The sequence below is a fragment of the Cydia splendana genome, chromosome 19 (assembly GCF_910591565.1).
Source record: "Cydia splendana chromosome 19, ilCydSple1.2, whole genome shotgun sequence".
Lineage (NCBI taxonomy): Eukaryota > Metazoa > Arthropoda > Insecta > Lepidoptera > Tortricidae > Cydia > Cydia splendana.
This window is the reverse complement of record NC_085978.1, coordinates 11,209,898-11,228,061: the sequence shown is the minus strand read 5'-3', so window position 1 is coordinate 11,228,061 and position 18,164 is coordinate 11,209,898. Positions and strand designations below refer to the sequence as shown.

The following is an 18,164-nucleotide window of genomic DNA, read 5'->3' as shown; positions in this document are numbered from 1 at the left end:
TTTTACATTCAGAACACTGTCGAATCATACAAATTGGTATTTCAAAAAACCTGCTACCATAAATACTCATACGTTGTGAGCTATAAGCATACGAACTGCACTAAATAGTCAAAGCTCAACATCTAAATGATCACTAATAACAGTGGAATGGTTACATACAAACTTGTATGTAAATACCAACTGAGTATCGTTTTAATTGTTGGTAAAAAGGTCAATTACAAAAATCGTTGGTTATTGTCGATTACCTCCAAGGCGGGACTTTAATGGTGTTTTTTCATCAAAAATAACGTTTATGTTCTTGTGAACAACATACCAATCTATTTATTCGATAGGTGGATTTTTTGCAATTTTACAAAGTAGGTAACTTTGACGCAAAAAATATACCAGATAAGTAGGTACCGTAAATTTTCGTATCATACAAAATCTACTACTATTTTCAATCGAATGCTACAATTTGTGTAAGTATTTTGTAAGAAATTGTCCTAATCACATGTAAAGTTGTGTCCCTATTCACCCCGGTTGACGGTATGCGAAAAAAAGAGGCGTCTCACGGTCTCGACTCTTGACCAATGTTACCAGTTAAAATTATTTAAGGTTAGGTGGGATAAGATAAATCTTGGGGCAAGAGAAACACTTGTAGGGTAAATAAACAGAGATAACTTAAAGATATTAAAAACGAAATCAAATGATAATACTAAAACAAAAACTAATAAATTGAATTAACTTAAAAATAATTACGGTTTCTCTTGTCCCGACCAAAACAAACTATATTTCTCTTATCCCATCCATTCTTATCTTATCCGTAGGTACCGTACTCTATTTAGGTATTAACTAATTATTTTGGACAAAAAATTTGTAGAAGTTAATACAATAAAAATATGATATCAAATTTGGATGTATTCGTAGCAATATTGAGGGATCGCCTTTGTGGTTTACGCTTATCAACAAAACACACTGCGAACGCAACTTTTTTTATTCTTTTATCATCACTTTGAATTATTACCAGCTCCATTTGCATAAACGATGGAGGCCATATGAATAAAACATAAACTTGTACGCTGGCAACCCGCGATGTTATTTTCGGAATGTTACTAGAGTTAGACCAAGAAAAGCGCGATTTTGATAGCCCACGCAGTGCAAGTGTTATTTATACGTCATAATTTCATAGAAGTTTGACGTTTAGCGGTGGTGTCCGATTGGATATGACATCCGACTTTCAATCCGGAGGTCGCGGGTTCAAATCCTGGCTCGTACCAATGAGTTTTTCGGAACTTATGTACGGAATATTATTTCATATTTACCACTAGCTTTTCGGTGAATCGTGAGGAAACCTGCATACACCTGCGAAGAAATTCTAAGGTGTATGTGAAGTCCCCAACCCGCATTGGGCCAGCGTGAGGACTATAGCCCAAACCCTCTCGTGCTTGAGAGGAGGCCTGTGCCCAGCAGTGGGACGTATATAGGCTAAAATTATTATTATTGACGTTCAAAATAACATTTGCACTGCGTGGGCTATCAAAATCTCTGCAGACTTTTCTTGGTCTAACTCTATTGCGGCCAATTTTCTAAATTTCAAAAATCGATCATCATACAGTCTGGTCACTAAAAACAGGAGGCAATAAAAATTAACTTAGAATTTAAAAACATATTTTTAAAATTCGCGCCTCTTTCTAATGACTTTATATGTTAGCCAGACTCTAATATATTAAATGGCAATCTTAAAAATGATTTCGTTCAGTCTTTGGATTGCTTCGTTATATTTTTAATTTTTTAATGGCATCTCATGTCTGGCTGAATGTTTTATGCGCTGAACGAAGTTAAGTTTGCAATAGCCCGAGGGCCGAGTCTTTCGGTCTTTGATGGGTAATTATTTTAAAAGTCTCCAAGCAAATAATAAATCGTGACGGTTGAGCGTAGGGGACAATAAATTAAAAATGCTGGTTGTTTGTGACCCGTGCATGTCTTAAAGCTATAATCTTTTGCAGACTTTAACAGAGTTTGTCAACGCTAAAAGCGTAAATACTGACTTTTATATGTTGAAATATGTTTGACTGAGATTAACTTATCCAATTCCTGGACAGCACTGATCAGAGAGCGATAAATATAATTTAGTTACAGTGTCCCATGTTCATGAGCGTTTATAAAAGAGTTATCTGTTTAAAAAAAAAACAAACCATAAATTTAATAGCGCGGTGTCAAGCAAACGGAAATGACATCACTTTAGGCCGAAATGTCGCCGAATGAACTCATCAAATTACGAAAAACATACGAAATTAAACCATCAAGGCGGCGGAAGTGGTAAGTGAACCTTTTTCCGCTGTTACCTGACCTACGATGGAATTACTTTTTTACTGACAATTTTGGCGCCAAACCCTACGATTTAACAATTTAGTGGGCTGTTTCTGTCTAAGGGTGGTCGGAAACGTTTACCACCGCTTGCAGGCTGCTCTCACATACTGTGTATTTTAGTGTATGGGTACTCAAGAGTAACAAGTATTTTTTTAATTATTCCATACATAACATCCGTTTCCATGGTCTTGAGGCTAGAAATCTTGGTTTACCGAAAAAACGTAAAGACACATTTCAAAGAGGAATAAGAGGATGCCGATGATCGTGTAAATAGGAAACAGAAAAATATCGATAAAAGAACCCCGGACTTCGGAGCAGTAACTAGTTTTGAGGATTTTTCAGGGAAGTATACCTACCATGACCGAACTTTTTTACATCTGAACGATATGAACACAAAGCGCACGCCGCGCACCACGCGCACTCGAGCACGTCCAGGATCTCACCTGAAGAAGTCATTGCGGCAGAACAGCTTGTTGTCCCTCGAGTAGTACTTGTCAGCGAGCGGCGCGCGGCAGTCGGTGCAGCGCACGCACGCCGCGTGCCTCACGCGCACGAATATATCCAGGAACATGTCCAGGATCTCACCTGAAGAAGTCATTGCGGCAGAACAGCTTGTTGTCCCTCGAGTAGCACTTGTCAGCGAGCGGCGCGCGGCAGTCGGCGCAGCGCACGCACGCCGCGTGCCACGCGCGCTCGAGCACGTGCAGCAGGAACTTATCCAGGATCGGCTTCTCGCAGCCGGCACACGACATCGCGCCGCCTGCTTCGCCACGTCCTGGAAACAAGGGTCATGTTTTAGGGTAATCGTTAAGTTTTCATGCAGATCTAGAAGTGCCCCGCAATCTTCCGAATGTCGTCCACCCAACGAACCAATAGATGTCAGGCTACTGGATGTGATTAGTTCAGGACCGGGACAAGTAGCGGCCTATGCTCAGCAGTAGGCGATAAAGGACTGATATGATGATGACGATTTAAGTTTTGCTATCACAATTTTATATTACTGTATTCTAATTCTAATTACAGACAGCGATTAGTGATCCTAATCGCAGATTACCCAAAAGTAACAAATGAAGTTCAAATTTAGAATGGTCTTGAGTGTTCTGCTTGCCATGCTTATAGCATCCTATCTGGTGGCAAAGTGTTTTTGCTGGTTTGGATAAGATCATGACCCTAAAAACCTATTATCCCAACTTAAAAAAAAGATGAATATCCCAAGGATACTTGTATTTATTGTAAACATGGCGCGTGTTAAAAGTCTGCGACCTAGCTCCTTGCTGTTATTGTCCAACGTTTATGCACATTTTAGTGCCGTGTCAAAGTTTAAACTTCTCTTTAATAGTTATCTTGCTTACAACGTAACTGGGCAGCTGAACGGAAGACCTTCATATCAACCGATAGAATAAATTCGCTATCTCTTATAGTGTCTGACTGTCCCTTGAATTTCTTTTCTTACCCAGTAATATTTAGAAATTTTTCAAACTAACAAATCCAGGCAAATATTACTGTTCAAAGGATAAGATTATTGGATCGCAAAATAGCTATTTTTAATAAATGTGGACTAATAATAACTTTTTTTTTCGAAGTTAGAATGAGGAAATTGGATACAGTAAGCATCGAACGTAATGGATCAGACTAGCACATACTTTTGAACGGGAACTGTGGAGATATATATTTATTTGATTTGGAAAAGTATTCCAGGGTGGCAGATACTTCTGGCGCGTTGTTACATCTGCTAATATTGTTGCTGACTGTACTATACAACGAAGCTAATATTTACGGAGGTAAAATCGGTCCGAGCGGCAGGTGTTTTCCGCGCTCTATCTGTTTTACGTACAAGCGTAGTAAGATTGCAACATTTTACTTAAAAAGTACAGTGTTTTGACTTTGACTTGAATCTATATAATATTATCTATGTACAATTGAATCTACACAAAAGTTATACACTCATAAACTGTTTACAGTAGGACATATGAACGTAAAATGTTACTCACACAACATCGCGTCCTGATATCAAGTAGGTACTAGCACTACTAGCAAGTAAGCCTACTACAAAGTTGTAACTACAATATATGCCTACACGAGGTAGTACTGTTATCGCGACCCTATTGAACGTTAATCGAGCGAAAAGTTTCTAGAATAACATACCAATCGCCATGTACGTACCTATAACTTAAATGGTTTGTGCTGAGTAGGCATTGGAATTTTATTCGCGCCGCTTAGCAAGCTAGGTACCTACACATCTCGATCGAACTAGTGTGTTGCGATTAGAGATAGTTGAACCAGGCTCACTTCACTCCGCGATTTCGTCGCTTTGCTACAGGTAGCTAAAAGTACATCCGTTCCACACCAATTTTGGTGGCTAGCCATAAGCCGCGCGTGGCGCTGTTGCCACCTAGCGGCCATATCTGTCCTGATCGTAACAGACGCGTTATGTTAGAGAGTGAGTCTTCTATACCAAGTACTAAGTAGTATTTATTCTGAGGGTGGACACTGAATCATTTGTGACTATTATAAAATAGGCGATTTAAATAAAATATTGCTACTTCACGGTCGTCTCACAATATATTAGGTAGAGCACGAAAGGGACAAGTGGTATTGATCGATTATGTTATGACACCATAAAACAGCTTACAACATATATTTGCTTTGAATTACATCTTTTGTACTCTCTAATACTTAAAAAATAAGTTGATGCATACGTTCAATTTACATTTTCATTGACATTTTGGTAAAATACATTTACTGACAGTCTTGACATGTTTTAGACTAGTAGGACGGTGCTAATTCAATGACGAGTTTCATGATTCTATTATAATATGAAATAAAAAAATCTAATAAACTAAAATCAGCTGGGATTCTATAACACAACTATCCAGGGAAGTAAAAGGTGACTTATCAAGTTATCATTTTAAATACTTAGCACATACAGCTTAGAGTTAACTAACTCTAATACACAGATTATGCAATAAAGTGAAAAAGTGTCACAATTTATTTTGAAAATATGTCGTTCATTTCATTAGGACTCAAGTTGCTAGAATGAATGAATGAATGAATTTGAATGATTTTTTTTACTAGAGACTTTTTTGCTAGAGTCTGCATGGCATTTGCGATGACAAAGTGTGGAAATGTTATCATAATTGTCAAATTTCTTTGAAAATATGACGTTTATTCTAGCAATGACACTCTCTCCTTCTCCTTTGTCCTATTCAAATCGGTGCAAAGTTAGGTTAGACGGACTCTGCAAATCTTGTGATCCTATCCTCTAGCCGCCCATACGTCAAACGTTGCCAAGCAAAATGAAATTTTATTTTGTCAACACAAAGTTCAAATTAGAATGGAACAGGAGACCTTTTTATAGGTATCTGGGCGGCATAGAGGCTATACCTACTGGATGGTTCGAGAACTGTTAGCTCGCTCGGCGTAGGAAACAAGAACATTGAACGCTAGAAACATAATAGGATTTTCTTTTACGATCGATAAAGTTGGCGAATAAAGTTTTATTAGCATTTTGCCATTACCGGGTACGTACCTATGTGCTTGTTTCTGAATGTATTTATGTACTCTGTTATTTATGCCTAGTGCTGGTAGCTATAATTTAAAACTTACTACATATAGTGTTATTTTAAATATTGAATCAAATTCTGTATCATTACCGTGTCTATGTTTAAAGCCATTTTGTTTTGTTTCATGCCCATCGTGTTCACTTCTTGAAAAAAAAACGTAGGGTGCCTATAACTCTGTATCTATAGGTATTTAAATAAAAGTAAACGAAATCTACCCTCAAATGGCTCTTTAAGCCAGTTGAGGGTAGAACATTATATGATCAAATAATGTAGGTTAAAGTCAGGTCGTTCAGTGACTGATCCAGGAGGTTTTGTATTTGGTCAGTTAACCAATAAATGTTATAACTACCCGAAAATTTACAAACTGTTTACTTTTATTTCAATACCTAAAGGTACAGACTATAGTCGCTGTTTAAGCAACTAGGGACAGTGTTAGGGTACTTGCACATCTTCATGCAATCGGAGAGCATTTATAAGTCGCCGAGATACAGTCTGTTTCTACCTTTATACATATTATAGAGGTTTAACGACGCGTTTTTCATTTAGGAAGCACGGAGTTTGCATGCATATTAGGACTAAAGTGGACGACCGCCTTTCCATACAAACGTAGTTCCCACTTTCCTCTCTAAATATTAATAATATTGAAAATATTTAGATACAATTTGATTTAGGATATCAAACATATCTATGGTCGTACGTTTGATTTTTTGAGCCAAGCTTGCTAAGACAATCGTACATCGACAAACGATAAAATATATGGATGACAGATGCCACGAAAAGTCACGTGACCTATTTCCATATACATATACCGGGTGTGGCCTGTAATACGAGCAAAAAATTAAACAATAGGCTGTACTCCTCATACTCACCAACATTTGTTCAGCAACTTTTAAAAATAACTTGTGGATTGATTTTTAATACGCTTTAAAGTTTATTCTAAGAGGCAATGAATTGCGAATTTTGTTATGTTTAAGGCGTGACAAGCAACATCAATCACAATGATATGGCGTGGCGATGGCGTCCATTGAAGATAATATTTATTTTGTATGAAAAATAGGGAGTCTAAATACTTCATAATTTTTAAAAGTTGTTGAACAAAAGTGTCACCTTTTGAGGAGTACAATCTATGTTTTAATTATTTGCTCGTGTTACAGGCCACACCCGGTATATGTAGAGTTAGACCAAGAAAAGTCTGCAGAGATTTTGATAGCCCACGCAGTGCAAGTGTTAAACGTCTAACCTCTATGAAATGATGACGTATAAATAACACTTGCACCACGTGGGCTATCAAAATCGCTGCAGTCGTTTCTTGGTCTAACTCTATTACTTAAGTTTCAACTTACAATAGGCGTTTTCTATCAACGGTTATCATCTTGGCTAGAGACCCGGTGACTAAATTCGACTTGCTTTAATGGGATTATTTTGTGTACAGTCAGCTGACGTCGATGCAAGGAAATAATAAAATAAAGCAAGCAGCTGAAGTAGCTACATCCAATGTTATCCTGATCCAATACAATCCAAAAGCCATCGGCATTAAAAAATAAAATAATATTCAAATACCTCTTAACTACGTGACGAACATATTTCTAAAACCATCTTTGCTCGTTAAGCCCTCTTAACAGAGATAGCAGTGTCAGCTTATTATTATTATCCAGCCAAAAGGCTAAACAGCACGACAGCGGTAAATTTTACCGAAAAATCACACGCACCGCCGCGTTCATAACGTCTCAGGCGCATCTTTATCTCGCTAATTTAAAAAAGCTTTAAAATATACCAAATTAATGCCGCGTAAGTCTTTTTAAAATAGGCGGGTAGATCTGAAATGGCGCGCGACCAATCGGACACTCAGATTTGAATATGGAATATTAAACATAAACCGTCGTTGAGACCTTCATAAATTTAACCAATAAATGTCAGTTTGTGGCCAGAGCAGCGTTCGAAGGATCTTTAAATACCGACGCGAGGTGTAAAAGTTTTGTTTGATTGTCGTAGAATGGACGAACGCGTTTATGATCGGGAGTTAAAAAACTATAATAAGTACGTTTGGTGTGTGACCTTTCCACAAGTTCCATTTTTAGTCTATTCGAAGTTTGATAATCTCATAGATATAGAAACTTTATTGATCTGATGTTGGTGTACAGTTCTTACACTTGGTACAATAGTTCCATTACAACATAACACATTTAAAACAGGGGTACAAAATTTTAGTAAAATGTAGTAATTGATATGAGAAAACCTTGACACTTCCATATTAAAACACGACTCTATTGTAAAGGCGATAGAGTTCAGACATTTCATCAGACATCAGAGTCTGTGCGGAAAGAGAAGAATCATGGAATGTATAATATTGTATAGGGCCCAATACATTCCACGACTCTTCTCTTTCCGAACAGACTCTACATGGAACATATTCGACTTGTCACAGATATGTCAAGTCGTGGCCATGATAGGTCTACACTCTACATCTACACCAACAAAAGTAATAGGAAATATAGATAACAACATATATAATGGTGGCCTGCTCACATACAGTTCATTAGAACTGTATGTGAGCAGGCAGGAACTGTATGTTTAGGCATTAACCTACGTTGATACGTCTATATACGTCTCCAGGAGCATACCTTGTACTTAGGTACCTACATCAAATTCATATCTCTTCGTTCCTGGAACAAATCATTCAGATAATTCATTATCAGGAATAATTTATTGAGGAATAGCTGCTCATAAATAGAGATGCCCTGAATAGTGGTTTTGGCCGAATACCGAATATTAGGTCCCTCTCTCGCCTGAAGCGCCGAATATTCGTCATGCCATGCGAAAATTTTGAGTCACAATTATTAATGAAAACTGTTCGCCAACAAGGCACAACATGCGCTGAGGTATATTTTTAATGAACAGAATTAATTAATGTAGTTAGACAAGTCAATCAAATCAGACCCATGATTAAAATAAAATATTTTGTAATCAACAAATGCTCAAAAAAGGGTTTTCGTATTTAAAAACTTTCCAAGAATACATTTTAAATATTAAATATACCTAATTTTTGGTTATTTTTATTGTGTAATTTTTCTTTTTAGGTAGGTGCAACAGATATTCGGTATTCGGCCGAATATCGAATAGTTGCCGAATATTCGTAGCATCTCTACTCATAACACCCACCGGAATACTAACCCAAGACCTCCAGCTTTGAAGTCAGCTTCAATAAGCTGTTAAAATTGTTAAAAGAAAATATTTGCAAAATCGTCACTTACACAAATAAGATAAAAGAATAAATCTATTCATAAGAGGATAATATAATAATCTCGGATTTACTTAGCGGACGTAACTTTACTTCAATTGTTCACTTTTTAAAACCCAAAGATATCTTGCTTGCTGTAACTTTAAAGAGATCTTGTGGTTATCTCATAGTTTTAGCGATGCTTAGGATTGTTAGGGCCAACGGGACACTACTACTAAGCCTACTTTGTCTGAGAGCCAACCTACCTTTTGGTTATCAAGAAGTAACTAAATGGATAATTAATCGTCTCATACTTTAGTGATCAGATTAGGACTGTTAGGGCCAACGGGACTCTATTACTAAGCCTACTTTAACTGTGAGACAATCTTTTTAAGACCTGTTTTTTTACCTATGGAAAGGATTATAAATTCTAGGTTAGACCAAGAAAAGTCTGCAGCGATTTTGATAGCCCACGCAGTGCAACTGTTATTTATACGTCATAATTTCATAGAAGTTTGACGTTTAAAATAACACTTGCACTTGGTCTAACTCTAACATTCTAGGAAAATTTATGTCAGTATAAGTACTATTGTGCAGTCACCGTCGAAACTACTTTAAGTACTTAGCCTAAACGAATAGTCAATGGGCTACATGACAAAGGCTACAATTTTTACCGATTTTCAATAAGTATTAAAGTTCTATACGAAAAGTCTCTTTAGTATTTAGTTTCTAAACGTTTTACTTATTTCATTGTCGTAATTAAGTTTACTTTGCTACTCAGATTGCCAAAACCATTATTGTAATGCGGGTATTGTGGTAGATTTTTTATCATTTATCGCTATGGATTGGACATCTAACTTTCGAACTTCTAGTTTACCTACTTGTCGGTACAGGTGATAACAGACAATAATATAGAAACGGCTAAGATAATATCAACAAATGTCGATTGAAAATGTGCATGAGTTGTATTTCTTTAATAGATAATTTTAAATATTAAAGCAAAATAGATACATGAATTAGAGATTTCTAATTTATTATGGGTGCGGAATTTTCAGGAGACAAAAAAATCAGCCGTGCAAGAGCTGCGTTTTTTTTAATACCGACTATAAGTATGCAATATGCATAAGGTACTCATGTCGCCCACCTTTCCATATAATTAAATTACCCACCACACGCCCTACACGCAAAAACACTAAAAACCGATGTATGTTTGTTTTCCAATTACGCCAAAACCACTGAACCGATTTAGCAATGTAAGGATCCGGGCGGTCTAATGAGATTCGCACTTTGACTGCAAAAATATTGTAGACGTTTTTCGCCTTATAAAATAAAGTTCAAAATTGTTTACATATTTTTGACGTCGTGCCTACTCATTATCTTACCACAAACAGGTGCTTATACCATGTACATTGGTACAATGTACTATTGTTTGCTGGTACATTGTTGGAAATATATAAGTAATTTACGCTTCGCGGTCGGGGCGGTCTTTGAAAAAGAACCTCGGAGTGGATCGAATTATGTCGAGTGATATTTAACTTAGGTAAAGGTTTATAATATAATATCGACACCGACAAAGCGCCATAAATATGCGTACACGACCTAAACATTAAGTTAGTGTATAGATATATTTGAATCTTTATCCGTATCTATATTATGTACCTAGTCTGTACATAGTATGTACATGATGATTGATGAGAGGTTGAAATATATATTAAAAATGTTTATAAAAGTTTTTTTCCGTTCCAGTTCGAAATAAGTTTTGGTTTCGGATTATAGCCATTTGTAGTTATTTAAATTAGGATGTAAGTTTCAGGAGTTTAACAGTTTATTCGATGAACTCAGTAAAGTCAATAAGATATAACAATAGAACAAACCCTTTATAGCAGGCCTAGCACAATTGGTCACGCAATCCTTGTCATGCGACAAATAATTTGTCGATAAATTATTTATCTTTATTTATTTATGACTTTATCAGAGAGTTTATTGCTTTAGATACAGAACCGATTATCTTACCTTGTTGGAAAGAAAAGAATTCTTGAACAAATATGTATTACGTACCTACCTTAAACCTAGTACCCTAGTACTCAATATGTTTAGAAATGGAAGAAAAAACTCAGATGAAGCCATAAAGAACATTTTTATTTATTAATTATATTTATACTTCAATCAAGCTTTTATTGATAAAATATAAGTAAATATTTTACATGTCAATACTACATATACTTACAGCTAATGGGAACACATATTATAATATTAAGAATGAAATATTACTTATTTATCTAGGGTACATCATTATTTTTTACTTAATTATGTACTGATTTTTTTGGACCATATTTCACATAGTTGTAGTAGGTACTAGACTATAGTTACGTGCTATTACGGTACCAAGGCAATCGTACTGTATTTTATGAAGTAGCGTTTTTATACCTATTCCAAATACTTACTAAAAGACAGTATTTATAATAATATTTTATTTTGCATATAAATAATAGCTGTCGATCGTTACAGATAATTTAAATAATCGTACCTACTTATAAAATTAATCCGAAATTATTGTAACTCTCTGATAATCTTAAGAGCGCTCTTACAAGAAAAGTCGAAATAATGCAAAATTGATGATACTAGTCGACGAATTTCAGGACTTTGCGCTCATTATTAGAAACAATGAGTGCTTGTTCCAGTAAAAGCGTCTTCTTATCTTTATAAATATCGTTGTAAATATTAGAAAAAGGACTTATTAAATTAGTAATGATTTTTTTTCTGATGGTCGTTTCCGAAAAACCCCGTGAAGCACTGAATGGCGAGCTCTTATTTGGAAATGTTGAGAATTTTACTCTGCTAAACCTGGCTATTTTGTATTACTAATACCCTGTACTTTAGGCATATCAAACTATATTTTTCCTACATACCTTTGAGAAAGAGAAAATCAAAGTAAAACGAACTCGATTTTCTCTCCGAAACAAGTGTCAATTCCTACGAAAATCTACTTAATATCGAAGTCATTTTCATACTCAAGCAATCTGCAACGTTTGCTTATACTGTTGGTATACATTAGTGTTTATGAAATTCTACTATAATTTTTTGGCAATTTTTTGAAAACTACTCTATATTACCGATGACGCGCGCTGCGCCAGCTCAGTGCCGCGGCAGAGCTTGTAGAGGCAGGACGTGTGTCGGTCGGCTCCGCACATTTTCAACGGCGACGACGAGGTTTTTTATCATTGTGTGCGGCGGGCGCCGTGTAAAACGCTATACTGTGTGCGTGTAAACCGCAACGAGAGACTTTGATCCTAGCACTGTTTTTATAGTATTATAATTTATAATGGTACAGTTTAATAAACTACCAGACAGGATTAAAAATATTTGAAACGACCTGACATTCTATATGTATTTATTTGACTCAAGATAGTACTCAGGGTCTGATGATGGAGCCGGAAGATGGTCACCGGTACCAATCAACCATGCAACTAAACCACTTCGTGTTTAGGCTCGTTTTATTCATCTCAACAAGATCTTTGACACAAGATAGTACTCAGGGTCTGATGATGGAGCCGGAAGGTGGTCACCGGTACCAATCAACCATGCAACTAAACCACTTCGTGTTTGGGCTCGTTTGATTCGGCTCAACAAGATCTTTGACTTAAGATAGTACTCAGGGTCTGATGATGGAGCCGGAAGGTGGTTACCAGTACCAATCAACAATGCAACTAAACCACTTCGTGTTTAGGCTCGTTTTATTCGCCTCAACAAGATCTTTGACTTAAGATAGTACTCAGGGTCTGATGATGATAGACAGGTACCCGTCGCCACCTTCGCGCTCCATCATCAGACCCTGAGTACTACCTTGTGTCAAAGATCTTGTTGAGATGAATAAAACGTGCCTAAACACGAAGTGGTTTAGTTGAATGGTTGATTGGTACCGGTGACCACCTTTCGGCTCCAACATCAGACCCTGAGTACTATCTTGTGTCAAAGATCTTGTTGAGACGAATCAAACGAGCCCAAACACGAAGTTGTTTAGTTACATGATAGACTGGTACCCGTGGCCACCTTCCAGCTCCATCATCAGACCCTGTGTATCTTCAGTGTCAAAGATCTTGTTGAGACGAATCAAACGAGCCTAATCATGTTACTACATGGTTGATTGGTATCCGTGACCACCTTAATCATCATCAGATCCTCAGTACCAGTTCGTTTTTAAACCCTCGTTGATACAAACTTTACAACCTATAGGTACCAAATGCAATGACGAAACATGTAAATAAGCGAGTAGGTACCTATAATTTCTTTATTCTATAGGCTAGGCTATTCATAAATTACGTCGTTTCAAATGGGAGGAGTGGGGGGGGGTCTGGACATCGGATGATGGTAACATGACGTAGGAGGAAACAGATTCATCCGAAGCTTGATTTTTGGATGATTTGAGGGGTGGGGGGGGGGTCAAAAATCGTCAAAAATAGATGACGTAATTTATGAACAGCCCCTATGTACATTTGCACTGCATTTAGTATTTTCGTACTTACCAAATAACAGTTTTAGAACTTTAAAAGTTAAGTACAGTTAGTGTTGTTATGGTTGATTTCAATATGCTTCGCGAAGGATCAAGAATGTTTAATCCATCATTGTAGTGCGAGTGTGGTAGAAGGGATCGGCATACTGAGCTCGCACGGCCTGCCGCAGCGCGTAAAATACCTAAACTCGCTCAACGCCGAAATGTAATAGCGCTCTTAAAACGTTAATATGTATTTAGACTAAGATATGTAGGTAGGTAAAACTAAATATTAGGTACAGAAATGTATGATTAATTAATACAATGTAATGCCATTAATTAACAAATTTGATTACATGTTTGATAAACAGCAGGCTAGTTAAAACGTGATGACACCTAGCGGTAACTAACAGAAATAAATTAATAAATTATTTATTTCAATGGTATTTATATTTATACAATGGAATTTTTATTTTACAAAATCTTTGCTGTTTTGTGGAATTTTAATCGGCCATAGGCGGGTGGTCGCTAACTTTTGAGTGGGTACTAGGTAGCCCCTTTTATGAATTCAAATTATGAATTTAAGTTGACTTTATCCTATTTGTTGCAAAATTATCAGACAACATCAGCGCTAAGATTTATCGGTAAACCTACGTAAACAACATTAACTTCATTAAATCCTCCGATTTTAAAACATGGTTAACAATAGTGCATGCTTTTATGAAGAACGGCTAATTATCGTTAGATAAATGCTAAAAAAAATTGCAAAAAATATTACCTTTTAAACCAATTGGCTCGACGCATTTTAATACGTCGTAATCGTAAACATTGTGTTTCTAATATATTTCCAAAATATTTTTGTCTGGTTAAATCTTAAGAACCAAACTGATATTACTGATACTTAATGTATCTATGTATATCTTTGTAAAAACCGCTTGTTATTTCTGAAGCCAGCCAGCCTGGCCATTCCTGTCTTACAGGCAATAGTTATAATAATGAACTGCGACGGCAAACTTAATAACAGCCTTCTACCCCCGGCTTTTTATGATGCAAGGACTTTTATGATAATAAAAAATGTATAGAACTAAAACCGCCGATCCACCAGTGAAATGTTTTTGCAAAAAACATTTATTGCTTTTACACTTATTTTTAACCAAACCATATTATTCGTTTTATCATTATAGGCAAAAAAAGTGACAAAACACGTACGTTTTAATTAAAATAAATACGTGTATGTATGAGTTTAAACGAATGAGACAGTGCTATAATTGTGGTTTGTCTACACCTTCCATATATTTACATTTATATTTAATAGGTGCAGCACGGTTATGATGATAGCAATCATTGTCATTTATCGTCACACATAAGACAACCGTCACATCACATTTTGACAACTGTGTGTTTAATGAGAAAGTCGCATTTTTATCCATAGCGACAAGCGACTAGATCACGATCATTTTAGACTCGATATTTGTACATCTATACATACCAAACAAATTATTATAGTAGCTTTATATCTTACTTAACATAGTGTAACTAAATGCTTTAGTAAAAAATAACTTTGAACAATAAAAATTATCGTATCGCACAAAAAACTTCATTGAGGAAAAGACATCAACGACCGGCGGTTACTTAGATTTTTTAGGTTATCGTTTGCCTGTAGCGTTTTTGTTCATGTATTGTCAATATTTTTATTATTGCGTTTATGCAATATAAACATATCATACAGATTTGTGGTTAGAGTTAGTATTTATGTCATTCCTTATAATATGGTTTAAATAATTTTGTGGAGTAGCGTTATGACATTATTTTAAATGTAATTTACCATGTCACTTATATACGGCAATATCCATATTGTGGTACCTACTTTAAAAACGCTGGTAGACTTTTCTAGAGATTTTAGATTATATCCCTAAGTACCTATATGTTTAGCCGACGGCTGCGTTATGTTTCAGAGCAATAATAGAATCACAGTTCTATAAGAAGTTTTTTTATAAAACTATGATTAAGGTTTATTTTATTTATTTATAAAATGGAGGCAAACACACGGACGGTCCATCTAATCTAAAACTTTTTCGGTGGTTTCAATGATTTAATATTTATTTACTAAGTAAGAAGGCAGAGTTATATATGTTCTATCTAGAGATTTCAAAACATTATCGAACATACGAAAATAAATGGTAAAACTATTTGCATAATAAGGTAACAATACAAAAATCGGTTACAACTATCGGTTACAATCAAATAAGTAGGTAGTAAAAATGATGGTAGAGTCGTTTAAACTATTAGTTGAGATTGTTTTTTTCCTCATTTACTATCTAGACATTATTAGCAGGGACGCAATTAATTTATCCTTATTTTATCTGGGGGCAGGGTGGTGCCCCCGCCAAGTCGAGCAAATTAGTTTATCCTTAATTTGTTATATTGATTTAATAATATTTTAAAATTTTCCCTTAACACAGTTAAAATAACTCAAGAATGGAAAACATGATTTTTCCTATATTATTTTATAAATCACTATCGACAATACATTAATCATAAAATTAATGATATATCTCGATTTGTCATCCTGTCAACCTAGTGATAAATTTGTCGTTATCATATTTGTTATAACCGTGAAGTTCGATAAAATTTGACGCTATATTAGGCCTTGCGTGCGAACCTATAGGCCTAACATATAACATAAACAACATTATTTTTATAAATTCAAGTTTACAGCATTGTTTATCTTAAAAATCAATAGGTACCTACTTAGTATACAGTTACAGGTAAAACGAGTTGTAAATTTTTCGCGCATTTTTTGTTGTTTTCAATGATGTTTATGTCAAACGCTCATCTACGTCAGATTGTTGCGTAATATCTATGTGTATATTTATATTTTTCTTCTTTTGACATTGAAGTTTGTTTAAAATCTGTTACTAAGGTAGTTCAGTGATATTTAGGTAGGTGATTTATGAAATATGTTTACAGGATTTATTTATATTATCTTTCAATAAAGGATTTAATTAAATATAGTAGTGAGTGACTATAGATAGGGCTGTTAGTCTCCCAATACACGACACATACCTATCAGTAAAACCAAAAAAAAAACAACTTCTTATCGCAACCACAACACAGTTCACATTTTTTTTTAATTTGACATAGACACAGGACACTAACTTTTACCAATGTGGTGCTGGTGAAAGGGGGCATGGGCCCCCCGACCCGCGGCAAGGAATCCCGCCACTTCGGCACCTATACACGGCACTTCACTTGACACCCCGCGACGACAAGCGCGGCGACAACGCTCCTACGCGCGCTAACTCTCAACGCGTACTGACCAAAAACGCCAAGCTTTCGAACGACATCACGGGACAGAACGAGAGGGAGAATGCTTCACTTTGTGGGCGGGAGGGAGACGGATAGGGTAGCGTTCGGAAACAGGCGTGGTTCGAGGAAGCAGCCACTAGCATCGAAGGGGTGGCGCCAGCGGTGTTTTTCTAGGTTTTGTTTCGTGCGTGTTTCTGTGCGGTAGTAGGATTTCATTTTGTGGTACACGTGCGGCGTTCGCAGTAAATTTAAATTGGCTTGCCGGTAGATCGGTTGGGAGCTGAACATAATTATAGAGCCTGGATTTTTCGGTTGCGTCTCTAGGTGCTGGTCTTTTATTTGGTGTTGGAAGGATGTTGGGGGCGTGAGGGCTCTTTATGTAGGGCTCCCGCCTCCGACAAGGGATTTCTTTATTTTGGCCCTTCCGCCCTCTGCAGGCTGTGATTACAGCCCGGTGTCATAATAAATAAATATCGTAGATACTCCTGAGTAAAATACTGTCTGGTGCGCGCTAGCTATGAAAATTCCAGACTGGCTTTGCCTCTAATAGATATTTTATAGTTTTCTTCAGGTTGATAGTTAATAAATATTTTAATACCTTATTGTAATAGCATTAGGGTGAAATGGGCTGGCAGTAGTAATTATTTAGAGGTAAAACTTAAAAAGCTATCCGGGTTTTAATTTTTATACCATTTGAGATTATTTATTATCCATTTATAGGTAGGTTACCTGTAGTAGTAGTAATATTCTTTATTGTGCACAATAAAAACACTACCTGAATTAAGATATATTTAGTAGAAATATTCTAACATTTCTACCGAAAAAAGTAATTAATTGTATATCTATCTACTTGAAATATTTGAGGCGGCCAATTCATTCTAGTAAATTTCAGCTTTACCTCTTTCTTATTTATCTTTATCTGCTAAGTACATTTTTATCTAGTCCAGCCGGTATCCACGTGATAAAATAACTGTCACTTTTTAACACCGTGGGATAGAAAGTGACGGACGCCGTTTTATCACGCTGTCACGTAGACAAGAACGACCATCATATCCGTACAGTTGGACCAAGTTAAATCTGCGTGGCATTTGTGATGACAAAGTAAGGACATGTCATCATTGATGTCAAATTACTATGAAAATATGGCTTTTATAACGCTACTACACTTTGCGCTGTTAAAATTGGTACAAAGTTAGCTTAGAATTAGACGGACTCTACTTATTTCTATTGGATTAAT

General features: G+C 36.0%; 1 protein-coding gene across 1 annotated transcript in view; it reads right to left on the bottom strand.

The window, feature by feature from the left end:
* Positions 1-17,613, bottom strand: part of LOC134800053 (LIM/homeobox protein Lhx1) — a 90,078-nt gene extending 72,465 nt beyond the window's left edge. Inside the window, 3 exon segments of the mRNA XM_063772510.1 lie at positions 2,935-3,124; positions 16,778-16,855; positions 16,858-17,613. Of these exon segments, the coding sequence (XP_063628580.1) occupies positions 2,935-3,124; positions 16,778-16,855; positions 16,858-17,215 (626 nt within the window). The 5' untranslated portion in view covers positions 17,216-17,613.
* Between the last annotated feature and the right edge of the window lie 551 nt (positions 17,614-18,164).